A 20,008-nucleotide genomic window follows, 5' to 3' on the forward strand; every position below is an offset into this window, starting at 1 on the left:
CCATTGTTCTCTCTTTTTCTTGCGTTATGGCTCTTGTTCACCTCCGTTCACAGCTCGTCATCTCGATGAGTATCTCTCACAGAGTTCATGGCGATCGATACGGTCGAGACCATCGTCTTGCTGTAGTCTTTGGAATAATCTAAAATGCAAGACGAGCTAAGTTACCCAACTTTACAATGTTAGATAGTTCCAAATGATTAATAAGCTGAAAACGGTTTTATTAGTTAATTGTAAGAAATATCCTTGTACAAAAAATACTTTTGTCTGTAAATTCGATTTTTTCTGTTTTAATGTTGTTTACTGATTTCTGCTGTTGGAAACAATTCTTATTGTCTACGATATTTTGAGTCTTTGAAAAATAAAATGCCAGTCTAAAATTGAAAATTATCCGGCACTGATTGAACCAAATGTCATTGATTATCGCGAGCATGATTAGTAATTAGAAGAAATGTTTTGCTACGGAAAACTACAATATTTTTCTGAACGATTGATTACTGATCTCATGCGTCACACTGTTACACTATTCCCAGATGTATCTTATAGACTAATTGTGAGTAAATACTGAAATGAGTTAATCCATTAGTTATATGGACTCTTGTAATTAGCAGGTACAGTGTTAATCAGGGGAGCAACAGTATTACCGAATTATGAGGACTGCGAGGATTAAGAAAAAGCTTCGTACGTTAATGTTGTTAATCGCAAGCAGTTCACCAAACGTCACGCTAATAATTTGGTTCTTCTGATATGTGCTACTCGCCTCTCGGTAACTGCGTTAGTACGTAGAAAATCGTATTGTGTGTGTGTGTGTGCAACGTTTAGCTGGGTTCGGCCAATCCTGGAAAAAAATCCGTGAAAGTAAATAGTCTCGAGCGTAGGTATGCTTCTTCGAATCACCAGAACCTCGATTAATCACCGGGGAAATGTTACAGGACAACTGCAATTTTCGAGAGAAGCGAGATACCGAGAGACAAAAAACAACCAAGACTTTGGCGCAACGCCGCGTCGTGTGAGTCGTTAATCACACACTTAATCGCCAAGCAAATTGAAGAGTCAAACGACCACTGAGATGGAGAGAACGAACAAAGAAGAGGAGGCAGCTTGATTCTCCAATTTGCGCGAAACCCAGGAGCTAAGAAGGTGAGAAGGGACGGGACGACGGACGGATGCATCTGATCAGACGGCTGTGGTTTTGTTCGCGTTGGATTTTTTTCTAGTAGGTCTTTTCACAGACTTACAAATGCGAGCAAAGTAGAGTTGCGAGGGGGTTTGTCAGAGTTTGGTGACCGTAACGAGCTGCTGGTCGTTACCTTGATGGCCGAAGTTGTGCTGCTGGCCCGGGGCACTGCTGCCGTGTGGCGTAAGCGTCGCCCTTATCCTCGAGCAGCTTATCACCCCTGCGTACGCCTGTCTGTACTGCTTATTCATTATCACGTAGATTATTGGATTGACGCACGAGGCGAAGTACAGCAAGAGGTAGCCCAAGACGTGGAACGCTGAAATCATAAGTTCGACCGCTCATTCTCCTACTCCCACTTTTTTCCTCTTACTTGTGTCCTCAGCCGACGCAAAGACTCTCGAGCCCTTGACCCCCCTTCCGCCCTCTTATCAGCGCGGCCGTTCCCACGGAACAATTATTTTCTTCATTTCCTCCGTGTCTCGCGAGCAAACGTGACCTGGTTTTTCGGCTCAGCTCGCTCCGTTGAAGAAAATCCGCTCTGCGCAATGAGCCCGCAGTCGTTCAATTGTTACGCGCGCTGGCGGAACGAACGCGTGGCGTTGCGCGCTGTGTTGTTAGCGAAAGAGAGAGAGAGAGAGAGAGAGGGGAATCTAGACTCGCGTCGACTCATCAGCGAAGAGTCTAAAAAAAGAAGCGAAGCGCGTCCGCGATATTCAAGGTTCATCCTTCTTACGTCGCTCGATTAGCGCCGATGCGAAGTAATTAAACATTCTCCGCCAACGCAGCCGCTTTGCCGCGTGTGCCAAAGACGCGCGCGTCTCCGTCGCGAGAGAACGCTCGGCAAATGCAAATGCCGACACACTCGCACGGGAGAGGCCGTGCGCGAAGAACGCAAACCGAGAAGCAGCAACTCACTACTCACCGGGAAAGCGGACTTCCGCGTCGGCGACCTTGACGATGGTGATGGGCAGATAGCAAGCGACGAAGCCCAGGAAAATGGCAAGCACCATCTTGGTGATCCTCCACTCGCTGCGCCTCTGCTTGATCTCGCGGGTGTCGCGTCCGGGGCTGTGGGGCGACTTGATCGCCGGTGGCGCGGTGTGCTTCCGCATTCTCGACTCGGATCTGCGCACACACGAGGGAGCGAAATTCCGGACATTGAAAGACCATTATCCGCACGGGGATTCCCCGCGGTGCTGAGCTGTCGTTAATTATTCAGGCCGCGGCGAGGAACTCGGCAGCGGCGCTGCCTCATTTCTCTCGCGTTAATCGAGAAAACGCGTCGTCATCATAACTCACTTGTGTACGACCCAGAAGATTTTGCTGTAGCAGGCGACGATGACGATGCACGGGATGACGAAGCCCATGATAAACAGGAAAGTTTTGGGCGAGCGGCCGTTCGCATCTCGCACGATCGAACAGGTTTCCAGGTTTGAGTCATAGGCGAAACTACCTGCGCACACAAGCGTATACGTTATCGCGAAGTGTCGAGGCCAATTTCACTCGCAAGTTCGCTTACCCCAAGAGCCGACCAACGCGGGTATCTGCATTCCGTAGGAGAACGCCCAGCAGAAAAATATCATCAGCGCGATCCACTGCTTCTTGTAGACCCGGCCGTAGAGTCCATGGTGGGCGATCATGATGTACCTGATCGAGAGCAGACGCACACTCAAGTTTGATTATCCGTTGGGAGGCCGTAGGACGCGTCGAAGGAAGGCCGACGAACGCCAAATATACGTCGTGTTTTTTACGCGTTCTCTGTCTCTCGGGTAGGTAGCAACGAGGTGACGCGTTATTTATTACCTGTTTATCGTTATGACGCCGACGGAGAGCAAACTCACTCCGACGTTTCCATATCTGAGGAAAGGCACGAGCACGCACAGAAAGCGCACGTTCGCCCAGCTCGCGTCGATAAATCTTATCGAGTCGAAGGGCAGCACCAGCAGGCAAAAAATGAAGTCGGCCGCGCACAGACTGAAACGAAACGAATTCGATTCCAATTGACTTATTCGTGCTCGTTCTCGCCTCTCTTAGCCGCAGCCTCGGGCCTACCTTATGATGAAAGCGGCGGCGACATTGCGAACTTTGGGGTACTTCAGGAGAGCGATGATGGTGAGCAGATTGCCCAGGAGACCGGTGATCATGATGAGTATGGAGACGGTCGCCGCGAAATTCCTGAGCGGCCTGGAGAACCTGCGAACACATGCGAGTGCGTGGTCGTCGCGAGATACATTGCCGCTCGCGACGCAATTGGCTGCGATTCCGAGCGAGCGGCTGCCCATTGACCCATTGACCGAAATTCACGATGGGCCGAGCCTCGCGCGGACTGAAGTGCACTAGGAAGCGATTCGCCCTGTCCCCCCCGCAATCGAGTGCGGGGAACAGGGCATTTGACAATCGAGTCTAGTTCAAGCGCTCAAAACCGCGAGCTTTTTTCTCTATCGCTCTCGACGCGAGCCACGGAAAAAATGGCGAATCACACTCCCTTCCCGCAAAGTGACCAAACTTGGCAACTCCGTTGTTTAATACGTATGCAACGAGGCGCGCGACAACACAATCGTCACAATGGTGCATTTGCCGCGAGCTCTGCGAAACGCCGGGGCACTTGTCCGCGAGCCTGCGCGAAGAAGAGAGCAAACGAACCTGGACTCCTGGTCGATAGAGTACGTGGCGTTGTAGGTGTCCATTATCGCCATCTGAAACGAGATCGAGACGAGGTTAGCCAATATAATGCAGCAAGCGGCGGCAGAAGCGACGATTGCACGCGCGTACGCCTCGCAAATTGCTTTGTTTCTCTCTAGGACGGAGGCTCGCATGCCGTACATCCACTCGGCTACCTCAATTGTGCTCCTGGCAGTGACCAAGACGAGCATTGTCGTATCACTCGTTGGCTCTTTGACCGATTATTAACTCTTATCAGCTCTCTCGCCACGCTCTCGGTATGCCTACGCTATTCGTCGCGTTTATAGATACGGTCAATTCGATGAATGGCAGTGCTGCTCCTCGTGCCGGATAAGGCGACAACGCGCGCAATTGCGAGTCCTTTAAAACGCAGGAAAGCTCTAATTGCGACAGCGATCCCTTAATCGCAATCTTGGGGGCCTTCTCGCTCGAATATTTCGCCGGCGGTGACGTCGCGCGAGAAACAGAGCAGCCACTTCGAGTTTCTTTGGCGCGGGCTAATAAAATAATTACCCCTAATAAGAAGATAATCAATTAAATTGCCGGTGTAATTAGACTCGTTGAGAGAGAAAAAAAGCGTCGAGCGCGCTTCCTCCGGGCAAGATTCGCCTTTTGTGCCACGCACGACCACGTCGAGCGAGTCCATTCAATTGGCGACTTCGCTTTTGAATTGCCGCAGTAGCGAGGCGTCGCGAGGCCGAGTGCGAAACCTATTCGCGATCGATTTGGCCAGCCGCGAGCGCTCAATGGAACATGCAGCTTTGATCTTTGCGTGGGTATTCAATCGCAGGAACCCCAATGTGTTGCGCAAGTCCGACGCTGTATAAAGGAGGTTAATTATGCGCGATCTTGCGTAAGTTCGCGAGCCGTTTCGCGCGCGCAACTTCCTTGGCCTCGCTGCAATTTTCAATCTGCAATTCAATCGCGCGTTTTCCGAGGAGCCGCTGCCTGCCGACGCCTGCCGCCGCCTGCCGCCGCCTGCCGCCGCCTGCCGCTTTATAATTTTCGTCGAGCAAAAGATGGAACACGAGGACCAAACCAGTTGCGACGGTCGCGGCATCGAGCCCGAGATTAAAACTAGTTTGAAAGAGCCCGTCGCATATTCCGTCGGCGATTCGAATGCGAATATAAAACATCGCTCGGCGAAAGCGAGTAGGAGCGCTCGTAAACACGAGATTATCAGGGCAGCAGCTACGAACCGTAAGATAAAGGCAGCGGCCTCAAAATTGAAAATGTCCGTCGATCAACGCCGCGCGAGCGACGTCTAATTGATTAACGCGGCTATCGTCGTTATTGAATACGAGCTCCCTCGCGCTCGCCGGCAATCAAATTAATAGCTTCGCGCTTATCGCGGCGCTTCTTCAATTTATCCGATTAACAGCCCGAACACGTAACGATTAACCGAATCGCGGCGAGGCGCGCGTCCGCGAGATAATCGGCCGCGGGTTCGGTCGTTACCGCGAGAAGATGACGGCAGCGAGAAGCTGCGTTCGCGAATCGATCCGCGGTTTAATTGCCGCGAGGAACGAGAGAGCGAGAGAGTCAGACGACGCGCGCGAATAAATTGGCCGTCTGACTTATCAATAAAAGTTTCGCTCGTCCGTGGGGAAATTGTTCCGAGAAGCCTCGCTCATTTAGTCACGCATACGAGGCATCAACGCTCGCTTTCTCTCTCTCGCATGATTCAGACTCAACGCAAAGAACATTAATCGTTGTGCACATCGCTCCGTCCCTTTAAATTGTTTTTAATGAGCTTGCTAACAACTACGCTCGATTTCGGTTCCGTAATGATCCGCTAGGAAATCTATTATAAATCACTTAATGTCGACTCGCAGTGTTAAAAGAAACAAGAAACGAATACCTAACGATTAGACAATATTGTGCTTGGAAATTTATCGGATTTCATGATTAACACTGCTCTCCAAATACAAAGAAAACCCCGCAAGTATCAGCATTTTATTGTGTTACGCGTACGTAGACCGATTCAATCGGTTGAATCATTAGAAAATTCAACAGTCGGTTTCCTATTGGATTCGCAGTGTACCGAACTCGCGGTTTCATCTATTGACCCGCTATAGTTTGAGCATTCAAATCGATGCTGGGCGTTGCATTGTAGCGTGCTTATTTTTAGAATATCGACTGCGCAACGTTTCTTTCCGGCATTTTACGAAAAGTACACGGAAAAAGTAAAGTGCGCGCGGGCCGTGGAAGTGTCGTTTTCGAATAACAGAAATTCCGCCTGTAGCATGTGCACGAGTACACGGAGAGCCGAGCGGAAGCCACAGATCGAAGAGCGTCCTTTTCCTCACACGTGCAAGCGAGGACCCTCATAGGGGTGCCACCGTTGCTGCCAGTCGTATTAGCCTCGATTGGGCTTAACTGGGAAAAATTGAACGCGCTCCCGCGCTTTCGACGAAAGTGACGCGCCGGCCAATTATAAAGAGAGGCGTCGCGGAAGCGAGGAGCGTTGTCGCGCAACGAGATTTCACCCGATAATCGATGAATGCTCTTTGCCCCGATGACTCAGCGCGGAAGCGTTCCCGTAACGTACGCGCGGCTTATCACCTGCGCGTCGGACAACCTTCGAAATAAATTTACTCGCGTTGCCAGGAGAATGCTCGTCGTAATTTCGGGCGCGCACGGATTCTCTCGCGATTCCACGCTGACGTCACGCCGATCGCGAGAGCGCGAGTGGCGAACGCTGAGTCAACGGGAGAAAGCGGCGCGGGAGACTCGATGCCGAGAACAACGGCGGGAATATCCGGCGACATATTCCTTTCGGATCGTCCCCGCTAGGCAGCGCCGGAGAAACAGAGGACGCCCACCGCCCGCGTAAATCCGTTAGCGAACCGCTCCGTTGTTCCGTGCGCTCGTCGCGCGATCGAGTTATCGCCCGAGTTTTAACGGGGCCCGCCGCACGGAGCAGATTAATGCGCGTCCATAAATAGCCCGCGCTATCGATACTCGGTGCGACCTGTTGTTCGGCGCCGCAGCCTCGCGCGCGTGGGACGGAAAATCTCGGACTATTAGAAAGCCGTCCGTGAGGCAGGTAGCGCGTGCACGCCGATTTCAAAAGGCAGCGCACGCGCCAACTGCTCGCTGTTACTTTATCTCTCCGGCGGCCGGAGGGGCGAGCGATCGAGTGGGCCCCGGCAACCGAGCGAGAACAGAAGAGCCGTCGGGACATTTTTTTCCCGAGATAAGGCGGCTGGCGCTGACATCTGCCCTCTGCGCCTCCCCGGTCGCGCGCGCTGCAGTCGAGTCCGATCGGCGCGGCCGCGCAGCTTTTCGACGGCAGCTGCCGGATAACGACCTCGACCGAAAGCGAGGACAATGTCGCGCGTTTTCTCACTCGTCCGTCTCGTGCCCGGGTGGAGAATCGAATCGGCGAGCGAGGGTGGAAGCGCATACCAACCTGGTGCGTGGGCGAGCGTGCGAAATTCAATGCTGGCTGCGAGGACACTGGGAGCCCACGGGCACCCTCATCACTGACACCACGGCGAGGCGATAACACGGAGCGAGCGGCCGAGCGAGCGAGCGAGCGGCCGAGTGTCGACAGTGTCGCGCGCGGCACCGGACTGCCTGTCAAAACCGCCGGGGACTCGACTCCCCGCTTCGAGCTCTCGCAGTGGGGGCCAGCAGCAGCAGCAGCAGCAGCAGCAGCAGCGGCGGCAGCGGCCGCGGCGACCTTCTGCTCTCGCGGCGTGCGCTTCGCGCTACCTGCACTTGCTCGCTCTTGCCCGCGCCTCTCTCCCGCCCGCGCGCACTTAGAGCGCTAGTTCAGTTACGCGCGCGCACGCACAATGCCGGGAGCGCGCTCCGCCGTGCGCACCTCGTCGGCAGCCAGAGCCAACGTCGCAGGCACCTGATGGGAATGGCTTTCGCCGGCGCGCGACGCACCATTGTGCGCCCGCGAGCTGACGGCTCGCTTTCGCCGAGTGCCCGAATCGAACGGCCTCGACTGCAGCTCACACATAGGTACATCTTAACATAGCGCTACGCGACTCGAGTGGACGCGACGCACGTGCGCGCCGCTTGCGCGATCGGCCTGTCCTGCCGGCGCGGCTCGCCTATGCAAAGTGGGCGCGCGCTGGCCGAGGCGAAAGTCGCTCGGCCGCGTCGCTTTTCCGCCTCCCACGCGCGTGCCGCCACTGCATTTTCGCGTCGGGCTGGGCGCGTCGAGCCGCCGCAGCTGCGTTCGTTATCCGGCCCTCGGCGCGGGCGCGACAGTTGCGAAACTCGATTATCGTGAGAGAGCGAAAGAGGCGCCTCTCGTGACGCAATCTCGCTGCGCCGCCGAGTCGCGTGAACCGGTCGAGAGCGAACGTCGATTATCGGCGCGCGTCGCGACGTACGAACGCGATTCGTCATGCACGCAAGGTGCGCGGCGCGCTGATTCAGCGGATGAATCAGTCGGCGCGCGGCACAGGTATCTCTGTCGCCGTGGCGCGCGCGCGCAACGAGCTGGAGTGATTCCAACGCTCCGACGCCGTTCGCCAATCCCGAGTCGATTTCATCCGGCGATCGGCCAGCAGCTGGAGGCGCGACGTTATCGACGGTGACGCCATCCGTTTCGTTTCATGGCTCGATCCGCGCGGATGCCGAGCAGTATTGCAGTGGTGACGCGTCCACGCCGCGCCGTTGGTTGAAACTCGACGCGAAACATTGGCGCGCGGCGCGATAAAAATTGGAGCCCCGAGCAACAGGAAACCGGCGGGAGCGAGCGCGCGGCCGAGGCAATGAAAAAACCGATCGGCTAATGTAGGCTTAGGCAATTGAGCTCGCGGGTGGGCTCGGTCCGCGCAAGACAAAAGAGCCGGGGGCCACGCGTCGATTAAGGCTGTGGCGGCCCTCCGGCTCGGGCAATAACGCGCTCGCCCCTCTCCGCCCGCCCAAATATTACGCGGAGCGCGCGCGGGGCCTGCTCTCCTTCCGCGCCATCAGCCCCGGCTTCTCTTTTACCCGACAGCCCAGCGAAATGCAATTACTCTTAAAGAGGATGTAAGGGCTTCTCGCTCTCTTTCTCCGTGCGTGGCCTCTACGTCACGCGCTCGTTATTTCTGCGCAGCGCGCCGACCTTTGCATACGATCGCGGGCTCCGGTTCGCGAGCAGCCCTCGCTCGCTCGCCCGTTCGATAAGACCGCTTTCATCAGGGCTGCTGCGAGCGCGTCCCGCGATGCGCTTGCTCGCCCAAATGTGCTCTCTGTACGGCTCGCCTCTCCGCGATGAATATTCATTGCTCATTTGTACGAGCGACCAATTTATACGGCGGCTCTGGCTCGCGTGCTCGCTCTCTCTCTCTCTCTCTCTCTCTCTCTCTCTGTCTCCGACGTAGATGCGGTGGCACGCGCAAGGGCTGCTTGGACAATTAACGGACGCGACGCTGTGAATGCAGGCACAGGGTTGTTCGCGCCTGAAAAATCGTGGAAGACTTAACGGTCGTTTCGAAGCTTTTTCACAATTTGGAGACAACGCTCTTACAGAGCGCCGACGAGAATTTACAGCATTGAAAGACTCTTGTTAACCGTTTAACGCGTCCGATACGTTCATCGTGTTGTTTGCACGCGTGCAAAAATGATTTTGCACAATCACTTGGTGAGACGAATGGATTTTATCCAACTAGAACAATACGTTTCTCGTTCTCAAGAACGAGAGGTAGTTGCTCATTCAAAAGTTAGGAGCCAGCGGAAACGTCGCAGCGCTTCGGCGAAGAGAAAAAAGAATCGAAAATCCTGCGCGCAGGACATTCCTGAGCGCTCCGGCAGCAGCAAAGTACGCGCCGCGAGCGGGAGAGGCGTGGCGGGGCGTCCCGCGCACGCAAACGGAATCGTCAAGCGAAACACACAAAGAGCTCATAAAAGTTTCCGCGCGACGATGGGCGCCGCGGCGAGCTTTTCGCGCGGGAGCGTTGATTTTGAAGCGGTCGCGCGAAACGCGAGACTCCGGCACATGCGAGCGAAGATTGCCTCGACATACGTACACGCGAGTATTTTCGCTGGCAACGAGGAAACTCGCGCGTGTGCGCTTTTATGATAAGCGGAGCCGGGATTTTCCGCAGACTGCTTACGTTCAAATAAAAGGCGCGACCGTGGTTTCGTTTGATCGATGAGCCGCTTTTCCACGGATGACTGTGTCGACGATTTATATATCTGCGAAGGGCTTTCTATACTTTTCCTCTTGAACTGCGTCGAGCCAATCGCGTCCTGCGGAATCGACGGACTTTATTGTGGCGAGAGGCGCACCGGCAAATTGCTTGATTCTTGGTAAATGCCATTTTGCTGATGCATAGGAAACATTTTTCTCGTAATCAGTTGACGTGACAATGCTGTAGTCATTAGACTTGTTTGATATTGAAGCAGCACCAAAATCAATAATTTACAGTAGGAACAAACCTTTACACGTGTGGAAAGTTCCATTTATCTCCTATGAATTTAGCCTTATCAAGTGTACATGATATTAAAGTGATCCACCTTTTCCAAATTGAAGTCATGTCTGTTTTGTGCGTTTATTATACCAAGCTTTCAACGAAAACTCCCTGAAGCTTATTATTTTCGAATGGGAAACTCTTGTTCATTATTCGATTGTAAAAATTCTTATACTTGATCTGCCTGAATCCCTATTGCGATTGCAAATATAAGATCAATTTCATTTTCCGTAGGGATTCGGCGCCACGTAATATAAACTTTCCATAATGCACTCTAAGACTGTACGAATCGAGTGTGAAGATATTCCGGAGAGCGCGCGGAGCAGCAGCGGCACGAAGCAATTTGCTGAAACTAAAAGTTTGCTCAGACAAACGCCATTTTCTCGTGCCCGTACAATGTACTCTCATAGCACGAGCACGGCACGTCTTAATTCACGAAAGTAGTCCTCAGCGAAGGCGAAAGATTTGGTGAGCATCTTGCAATGGGAAAAATATACAAGCAGTCGGTCGACGTCTCTACAAGCGTCTCCCCTCGCTGCCGCCAAGCTCATTCGGCAAAAATGTGCCCTGTCACGGTATCTTATCAATTCACCCCAAGAGAAAATTCAATACGAGGGGGAAGAGGAGCGCGATCGCACAGAAACGAATAGCGAGTGTCAGTGGACCGCAGACCTCGGCCACCCAAGCACGTCTCGAGGCGAAAGCTCCTGCGCACGCACTTTGGCTGTTGCCGGCGCGCAAGAGCGGTTCACCGATACGCAGGCGTCGCGAACCTGTTGAGCATCGGCCGAGCAGCCTTGCGCGAAAAATGTCCATCGAGGAGGACGTTGCCGTTCGAGCGTGGCAGCCGTCCGTTTGGCCAATCAAACGTCCAGCCGCACGCGGGAGAGGAAGACGGGAAAGCCGAGCGCGAGACGTCCCGACGGGGCGCAGGCGCGAGCTTCCGGTCCAGAGCAGCGCCGCGGCGCCTCGCGACGCCAGTCTATCGCCGTGGCTGCCGCGAGCAAGGACGTCGGCTTCTCTCCGTGCCGCGCGCTTAACACGTGATCGACGTACACGTCCAGCAGCCGAATAAAGGGACGAGGCCGCTTTTGCGCGCACTTCGTTGTGCTTGCGTCGTAAAAAGCTCTTATCGATGGGCCGAAGTCGAAGGGACAGAAGCGACGGACGCGCGAGAAATCCGCCTGCCCAGCTGGGAGAACAAGTCGACGAGCGGGTGAAGGGCTTCCGAGCAAGTTCGCGATCGCCTGTTTGTTGAATATGATTGCGTCGCGCCGAGGATGCGAAAAATTGTCGAGTCGCGCTTCTTACCAGCCTGCGCCACGAGTCAGACTCCGCGACGGATCATCCCACGACTTTGGCGCTAAGGGTTGTCCCGTCTGAAAACTCTTCCGTTGATCTTAAGGTATGGCTTGTTTTCAGACGTACTTTCATTGAATTATAAGTAACGATAATTTTTTCATACACTCGAAGATCTGACGATAACGTGATTTACGAAGGTAGGCCGAGTTCTAACAAATGTGTACCACGATTTTTTCTTTTCCCGAGCGAGATCATTCGGATGATAGATTACGTTTTACGCGAGGGGAATAATAGTGTACTTTGCAACTCTTGAATAAAACTGCAATTGTTCTCTACCGCGTGGTTATCATGAAAATTCATATAGCTTGCGAACGATCTCGTCAGATCGAGATATCTGGCATAAATTAGCTTGCTCCGAACCGCATTGTCGCTCTCTATATTTAGCAACGCTGTTTTCGGTATGACTGTTTACAAGTTTCTTGCGTAACTACACGTTGAACGCGGGTTTCTTCGGTCTGCAAAATCTGCAAGCGCAACGATCCCCGCAATAAACATTGGGAGTAAAGCTGCGATTGGACATGTAGCAAGTTGTAACAAGCGTCGACGCAGCACGCGAACGACGGGGACGAGAAAGAAAAACAATAATTCGCGCCACAGCGACATTATCGTTCGCTGACACAACAACAAGCCGATAGAGAAAGGGGGAAAAAAGGCACATTACGTGGGCGCAAAAGCTGCCGGGACCATCAATCGCCTCTACGAAAATATGTCCAATAAATATTGGAGCGACGACGCAAGGCGGGCGACGCGAAAATTGCAAGCGCGTATGTACCCTCGAATCGCGAAAATCCATTACTGCCCGATGTTTTTCGATTACAGGCGTATCGAACGATTCCGAAGGCGAGGTAGCGAGCATCAAAGCCACGCGAGAGCTTTGGGAGTGAAAAAGTTTGTTACTCCCGCGAAAATAGAGGCCGAGAGAGAAAGAACGGAAGAGGGAAGGAAGAGAGAAAGAGATGTTTGGCGCGCGCAGTCGTACGGGTGGAAGCAGCTAGCGGGCGTCACGAAAAACGAATCTATGCTCTCTAACTTTTTATCTTAGAGCGCGCGCTCGTGTGCGCGTGTGTGCGAAAGAGAGAGAGAGAGAGAGAGAGAGAGCGTGCGCGTATTTCCGAGGCGGCGGCGGCTAATATAGGTAACCCGTCAGCCAACCACGTTTCTCGATACGTCATACGTCAAACTCTCTTAGTCGTTATTAATGCGAACAAACGTGCAGAATACACGCGACCATTTATATTTTGGCAATCGGAGAAAACGGATAACAAGCTTCCCTCTACATCCATGACAATGTGATCCCACGTATTCACCTTGCCAGCATTTGTCTCTAGCAGCTGTCCTCGGAATCAGTGGGCACTTTTGGCCGGCCACGGAGTATGGTATTCCGTAGGCAACGGTTGTGCGCAGCCGCTCGTGTGCACGCACATGTCTAAATTCCGCTGCGAGGGAGCGCGAGCGAAGAGTCATTTTTATTCGACGAGCGCCGAGGCAAACAAACAGAAGGAGGCAAAAAAAAAAAATAAAAGAGCGGCCGTAACACGAGTGGAGTTCCGGTGAGAATCGCGTTAAAACTTTATTTTTCGAGACAGTGTCGCGTGCACGCGATCGCCGCTGCGAGCCCTCCGAACAGGAAAGCACGACACTTACTCGTGATCGATGCCTGCTTGTGACTTTTGAAAAATAAGGAGAGCTCTCGCAGTGAATGACCGTTTGTCGTTCGAGACAGCCCGAGTTTCTAATCGACCGCTCGACGGCAACTTTTGCAATTAATAACGACTGTTGTCGTCTCGTTGCTGCCGCTGGAAAACAAAGCTGCAGCGACGATTAGTCCGCAAGCTCGCTCGCGAGCTCAACTGTGCAACGAGCACGTGGAATACGATAGTTAAAGAGCCGTTCAGGGGCAGAGAAAGTAAGAGAAAGACTGGTCGCGTGGCTGCGCGTGAACGGGAAATAAAAAATACAAAGCAAATCGATAAAGTGGCCATTGTGATAATCCCGAAGCCGATAATACACCGAGTTACGTGTGCTCGTAAAGTGACATTCGCGCGAACGCGAGCCAAATCGATTCTTAAAGTCGCGCGCACCGAGGATGCTCTCCATCGCGACGCGCGAGACAAAAGCCCTCGCAGGCGCAGAGGGCAGAGGGCAGAGGGCCCCGAGGCTATAAGGCAAGCAACGTCGACGCCAGACCAGGCGCTCCGTGCCGGCAGGTCGTTAACGGGACGTCCGCGACTCGCCCTCGGATCATCGCGACTGAGCTTTCTTTACCGCCTCTCGTGCCCAATTTATAACGACGCCCTATGACCACTTCTCCCTCGGTCCGGATTCATTTTTTGCCAGCCCCTCGATTACTTTCGATACCATTAGGACTGAATATAGTCGAAGCGTCATCCGCGTTCCGGCGAGTGATCGATCAAGAGCGACGCCTCGGCACGATCTCTCTGGCGCATAATTACGCTCGGCGCTAGTTTTCGAGCGCCTCTTTGCCGGAAGTCCCACTAGGAGAAAATAAAAAGGAAAAGGAGAGAGCCGTATACGCGCGCGAGTTTATCACCGCCGTCCGCAAACTCGTAAATACAAGCGCCACGAGGGGGGTTCATAACGCGGAGATCCGTATGCAAAGATAGCGCTTTTTTTCGTTATTTAATAAAGCCGGCAGCGCAAGCTCGCTTGACCCTCGTAATTCGAAGCCGTTTATCGTGGAGGGCGCGTGGGTATGGGGGTTGGGGTTCGTCGGCTCGTCGACTCGGGGACCAATCGCGCCCATGGCAGTCTCGCTCGACAAAGGCGCCGGGGGCATCGGTGTCGCGACCCAATACGGAAGCTGCGTTCGTCGGCATTATCGGCGCAGCACGCGCAGGCTTCCCCCTTATTTCTCCTTCTTCCTCTCGGTTTTTCCGCTGCTGCCGGCGCGAGCTTTGTCCTTTCCACTCGCGACCAAGCGCGCGGACAAAGCACTTTTTTCAGCCGGCCAGATGGGGCCGAGGAAGCAGTTCTCGTGTCGTGAATTAACTTGTCCTTTTTCTCATCGCCGGCGCAAACGCGAGGACTTCCATCGGCGAAACGTGCTGTCTGGCGATGTTGTCTTTCCTTCCTGCCCGGCTTGTTTCAAGAATTAGTTTTAAAATTGGATTCTGATCCAGTCTTGAGTTTCCATTTGCACTTGCCTCGCGATATTGCGTCCCTCGTTCGACCGCGATTTAATTTTCTCTTTCCTCTCGCGTAGCCTGTACTACTTTTCGACTTCTCTTACGGCTATTAGCTACTCGGTATCCATAATAATCAATGCGTGGATTCAACTTCTTTATATTTTTAAGACCAGCGGGGCATTAAGAAGATCAACGTTTTCTAATAATAATACTTTATTTCCATTGGTCTAGTAGTAGCTTCAACAAATTACTTTTTCGATGTCAAGCTTTATTTTGTTCAACGCAAGAAATGGATATGTTCGAAAGAGCTTCTAGACCGAGATTCAGATCGATTCGTAAAAATTTCACGATTATTGAGACAAGTTCGAGATTAAAGGTGCAATGCTTTCCCGATAATTCCATTGAAGGCTCTGTGCTAGAAAGCTCAGATAAATGTGCAAGGAAAGCGCAAATCTAATGGCACATCCAACAGCAAAATAGTAGGAATACAGATTTGTTGAGCGAACGGAGCAAGCATTGTTGGTGAAGCGAGCAAGCGAGTCTAAGTGGCGTTTGTGATTGTTGTTGGCAGATGCTAGAGTACTGGATGGGGAGCAACGCAAGCGCCTTGAACGCGAGCGAGTACAAGATCCAGGAGGTGATCGAGGACCCGGCCTCGGCCAGTCTGTTCGCCGGCTACCCATACTGGCTGCTCTACTTCGCCGCCGGCTGCTGCCTGCTGTTCATGCTCATCGGCATACCCGGCAACCTCATCACCGTCGCTGCTTTGTTCCGCTCCAAGAAGGCAAGTTCGCGAGTCTCGCCTCGTCTTTCGATTGCGCCTGGCTGCAGCACCGCCATCAGGAAAAAGAGTCCCTGTAGAAAAATAATTGCTCGATATCTGCTTCGCTTTCCTCGTCGCTTATGCGCGTACGCGCGAGCCAGCTTGCTTCTCTCTCTCTCTCTCTCTCTCTCTCTACTCTCGAGCCAAGAATACAGATTTACATATATATATAAAATTTCGAGTTGGGCCACGCTTGCCTCGCGATGTTTGTTTGGTCTAAAGATCCCAAAGAGAAAAAAATAATTGATGCCGCGCGCTCTGACGTCTGATATCCAGCTTTATTATGTTCCATGGCTCGCCACGCGCGCCGCTCAATGTACGTATATTCTGCCCACCGTGTCTCTCGCTCGCGCGGAGAATTTTTTAAGCAGCCGAGTTTCATCCTCCTTCGTTTCCCGCAGTGGGTCGAGTCTGGTCCGACAGTTTGCTACAGATGCTCCACTTATTTCAATATAGAGAACTATGTCGTGTATTTCGTCCAGCCGTCCTCCAGATCGTTCGTGAATAATCAATTTGGACGTACCTCTGCCCAGATGCGAAGTTCGATGAAGAGTAATAATCTCTCACGGATAGAGCGCAGTATGTGGCTGCGATCGTATAAAAAACAAATTCATCGCTGCTCCCCGAAATGATCACATAAAGATCGATCATTAAGATTACAACTTGTCATAACCAAGGAGTAACATGTCGTTGTCGTGTCCCCTCTAAGCGGTGCTGGGTATAAGCGTGATTTAGTTTTTTATGCGAGACCGTTAGTTATTTGACGAGTCGAAAAAAAGATCAGTGTCCATGCTGACGCGCTGCCCACTTGAAAAGCCGTAATCTAGGCGTTAAAATGAGAGAGTTGGAGAGTGAAACGAGGGCGGTGATAAAGCTGATGAATAACGCGCGAGGCGCGTCAAAAACAATTGCCGTTTTTCGCTGGGAGTCAGCTGGGAGGGGGCAAAAAAGAAGAAGAAGAAGAAGAAGTACGCGGCGGGAGAGGGTCGCGACACTAAACGCAAATGAGGTCGCGCGGCGAGCGAGGGATAGATTCACTCGAAAGTCCACCCGCGGGCGTCGCGTCGCGCTTATCTCGAGGGCGTAAATCATCGGATCGGCATATTGCCCATCTCGTGAGGGCTTAATTGCCGCGGCGCGCAATCTCGGTGTGCACGACGAACGAGGCCGATCGCGGTGGCTCCTCGTTCGTCGACGTACAAGTCGCGAGGGCGCAGCCGGACGAGCGGAGCATCGTCCCGCGGACGATGCGCGACAGAAGAGGCAGATTAATAATAACGAGCGCGGGGAAGAGCGAGGCAGCGGCTAATTAACTGGGGCGTGGAGGGCGGGGCAGCTAGCGGCGCACTCCTTGTTGACAGCTTTAATGCAGGCGCACGGGGGCGCGGCGGACCGAGAGAGTGAGAGAGAGAGAGAGAGAGAGAGAGAGAGCCGATTAGCTACCCTTAATTAAACGCACTCTTGTAGCTGCCCACCGCAATTAGCCGCTGCAATTTTCGCGTGCAGCCCTGCCGCGAGCTCTGTTGATCGAGCCATACGCACTCGTTGTCTCCCGCGACGAATTTATGACCTGTTTGCGCGACGGCCTGCACACGCCGCAATTCGCTTGCTCCGCGCTCGAGCCGCCGTTCGCCTCTCCCTCGGACAAACATTTTCTTCTTATCGATCTCCTTCTTTTTTCCCTCTTCGGCCTCGAGGCCGCAAGCGCGTTATTTTCATTGCCATGTCCGCTCGCCACGAATTAGCCCGTATTAAAAATAATTTAGCGATTGCAAAAATCTAGCAATGGCCCAGCGGAGCCCGAGCGCTCAACTTTAATCACTTAGTCTTGACGAAGCCGTCGAACAAGCCTTTCGAGGAACAAATGGATTGCAACTAGGCTTGGATTTTCAGTGAATGCGTCGATGAAATGCCGAGAATAAAGCTACCGGTGCGTGTATTTGACCAAATTAATGGTCAACGAGAGAGTCGGTTATTTATACATTGGTAATTGGATTTTAGTGATAAGCTGGGGGAGCAAAAATAACGGTCCATTAATAGTCGCGTAGCCGCCAGTTCTCCGACAGTAGGAAACGAGATGAAGTCTCGATATAGCTGGATTAATAATCAAACTGGATTTCCATCGAGCAGTTGACATTAAGAGAAACGTACTTCGGTATATCCAGCTTCGATTTTCTACCTCTATTCACGTCAATCACGCTCTATAATTGGCATGCACTCCTCTCCCCGCCCCGGCGGCTTTTGCTTCTAAAACCGGCCGAATAACGAGTACCAATCCATCCGAGAATACCTACATGAGCGTCACACCCGCGCGATAATTGGCTTGAAAAAAGCCAGAGGAATTCCCGCAGCTCGTTACACTCGCTGCTCTCGCGGAAAATTTTCAAGGAAGAAGCGCGTTCACCGCGCGGATGCCGCGTGTCACCTCAGCTCCCAGGCAAACAACACACGCCGAGTGTCGCGACATTTCTCGGCCGACGAATTTCGTACTTTGCGAAATGGCCTTTTCCATCCTCATTTGCATCTCGGAATTGGCATATATCTCTCTCTCTCTGTCGTGTTGCACCAGCGCACGACTCTCGTCAACGGAAACGAAACGCAGAAGTTGAGCGGCGCGCTCGAAGTTACCGCGAGAGTCGATGCGGGGAGAAGAAAGTTTCGATCCGGAGGATGCGCGCTCGCGACAAGAACGAGATCATGGCGCTATCTCGGCGTCTCGTCAATCAGGCTTGCTTTGACGGTGACGAGGAATTTTACGCGAGGATTAGTTTATTGCCTGGGTCGCGACTCGACGTGCTGCAGCGGTATGTCAGACGCGGCGAACGACTGCAAATCCTTGTTGCTCGTTGGCCAACACTCGGTAGAAATTCCAGCGCAAAGTTGAGAAAGCCGACTTTGTCGCGCGCGCGTTCGCCAAGTTTCCAAGCAGCTGAGCCGCTGAGGCGCAATCGCTCTAAATCTCTATGGAAACTTGCGTCTCGTCCCCCTTTTTTTTCGGCGCGAGAGCTTTCTCGTAGGGGAGTCGTCGGCGCCGCAAGCGCCTCGTACGATAAGCCAGCATCACTTTTGCCAGCGAGCTTTCAACTTTCATCCCTCGGCGTCCAGCGCGAGTAACGAATTTCGATGCTCTTGCGGCAATCACGGGACAGATAATAGGCTTCTGATACGTGAAGCGCGATAAAAAAGGGGTGATGGTACGATTTTCGCGCCGAATGGGCGAGAAATCCTCGGAGATGGTTGCCGAACGTCGAAGGCCGTGATGGTTTTAGGTAGCCGATGGGCTGGTATCGAAGGGCGTGCGTCCGGAGGAGTTTTTCACGTGAGATTAGCCTTTGATAAATTTACTGATTTATTATTCCGTAGACGTTGCCCCGAGGGACATGGTGAGCATATATATCGACTATACTACAACGAGCAGTTAAACGATTACTCGTCTCTCTCTCGATCGATGCTAGTCGCTAAGATTTTATTATGTCGCGTCTGACTTTCTCAAGAAATAATAAAAAACAGAGAGCAAGATTTATTCGCTTGTAACGCTACCACTTGCTTATAGCTATACTGCTTAGGCTCACGAGCACTGGATAATTTTGTCTTTCTTCTGTTTATTAGCTGATCAATTAAATTGGCGCCCTTTGCAGCGAGAACATTCTACTGTAACGAGAGCAAATATTTTATCCGCGCGAAAAAATTAACGACTTTGAACGTATATACGCTTCATGCCTAGGTGTACCTCGGTTTGATTTAACGATGATTCACGAGTGTTTCGAATTTTAAATGGTTACATCTTTCTGCAGATAAATGAAAAACTTCATTTTTCAAGCTCTATTAAACCTTCCGCGTCAGGCTTTTGCAATTTGAGTACGAAATTGTGCTACGACGAGAAAAAAAAGACAACAGGGAAAGTCACAGCGGTAGCAAAGCAGTAACAGAATCCGTACGACAGAGACGTCCGAAAAATGTATCCATCAAGCGATCGACGCTCCGGAAAGGGTAGTCACCTCGCGCGACGTATCACGTCTTGCGTGTCCGCGAATCGGCGCCTCGGTCTCGCGCGCGCCCGGCGAGAGACAGGCATATCGCTATCTTATTCTGGTCGGGCAACGACGACACGAGCGATCTTTGCTCGCGATTGCTCCTCGTCATCCATCTGGCGAGCGCCAAGAACGAAGGGGAACGCACGGAGAAGGACTGTTTCCCTCGGGAGTGGCTTTGTCTCTCTGACCTATACCGTACGCGTCGCGTATACGGACGACAGCTTCCTTCTTTTTCCCCCATAAGCGTTTGCTTCTGTCGTGTTAGTTGCTCCGAGAGAGCTTGCATTTTATCGATAGGTCGATCAACGCGAGTGAGCGGGGCGAGAGAAACAATAACAAACGCGCGCGCAGGAGCGTCA

At 52.6% G+C, this 20,008-nt stretch overlaps 3 protein-coding genes across 11 annotated transcripts in view; 1 reads left to right on the plus strand and 2 right to left on the minus strand.

Moving 5' to 3' along the window:
* Positions 1-7,538, minus strand: LOC131665161 (G-protein coupled receptor moody). Of its 4 annotated transcripts, none has more exons than XR_009302004.1 (10): positions 7,275-7,538; positions 3,821-3,873; positions 3,230-3,370; positions 2,981-3,151; positions 2,697-2,824; positions 2,477-2,630; positions 2,100-2,302; positions 1,308-1,493; positions 758-835; positions 2-139 (listed from the first exon to the last, which is right to left on the minus strand). XR_009302004.1 is itself a non-coding variant. In XM_058936851.1 (9 exons), the coding sequence occupies exons 2-9, from the start codon at positions 3,871-3,873 to the stop codon at positions 48-50; spliced, it is 1,128 nt and encodes a 375-aa protein (XP_058792834.1). In that variant the 5' UTR covers positions 7,275-7,538; the 3' UTR covers positions 1-47. The 4 variants fall into 4 exon arrangements, 2 of the variants coding, with proteins under 2 accessions (XP_058792834.1, XP_058792835.1); XR_009302003.1 differs by having other exon boundaries at positions 88-139; positions 1,236-1,493; XM_058936851.1 differs by lacking the exon at positions 758-835 and having other exon boundaries at positions 1-139.
* The window catches only part of LOC131665154 (G-protein coupled receptor moody), a 25,460-nt gene continuing 5,584 nt past the window's right edge, over positions 133-20,008 (plus strand). For 2 of the 6 annotated variants that reach the window (XM_058936834.1, XM_058936837.1), the window contains exons 1-3: positions 133-855; positions 930-1,137; positions 15,364-15,576. In XM_058936834.1, the coding sequence (XP_058792817.1) occupies positions 15,364-15,576 (213 nt within the window). In that variant the 5' untranslated portion in view covers positions 133-855; positions 930-1,137. Of the gene's footprint in view, positions 872-929; positions 1,138-11,286; positions 11,690-15,363; positions 15,577-20,008 lie in introns of those variants that run through there. The other 4 variants (XM_058936835.1, XM_058936838.1, XM_058936836.1 and 1 more) reach the window with 4 other exon arrangements.
* LOC131665158 (sensory neuron membrane protein 1-like) overlaps positions 15,540-20,008 on the minus strand; it is a 13,334-nt gene continuing 8,865 nt past the window's right edge. Inside the window, exon 9 of the mRNA XM_058936848.1 lies at positions 15,540-15,647. The gene's annotated coding sequence lies outside the window, so the exon portion shown is untranslated. The remainder of the gene's footprint in view (positions 15,648-20,008) is intronic.

The sequence above is a fragment of the Phymastichus coffea genome, unplaced genomic scaffold, assembly GCF_024137745.1.
Source record: "Phymastichus coffea isolate CEN01 unplaced genomic scaffold, Cenicafe_Pcof_1.1 PCOF00047, whole genome shotgun sequence".
NCBI classification, from domain to species: domain Eukaryota; kingdom Metazoa; phylum Arthropoda; class Insecta; order Hymenoptera; family Eulophidae; genus Phymastichus; species Phymastichus coffea.

Bases quoted from the DNA above. Each gene is read 5' to 3' on its own strand.
- LOC131665161 (XM_058936851.1), bottom strand. From the start codon at position 3,873: ATGGCGATAATGGACACCTACAACGCCACGTACTCTATCGACCAGGAG. The intron at 2,825-2,980 runs GTAATAAATAAC...GCTCTCGATCAG, and splicing joins GGCGTCATAACGATAAACAG to GTACATCATGATCGCCCACC. The intron at 2,303-2,476 runs GTGAGTTATGAT...GTGTGTGCGCAG, and splicing joins ATCTTCTGGGTCGTACACAA to ATCCGAGTCGAGAATGCGGA.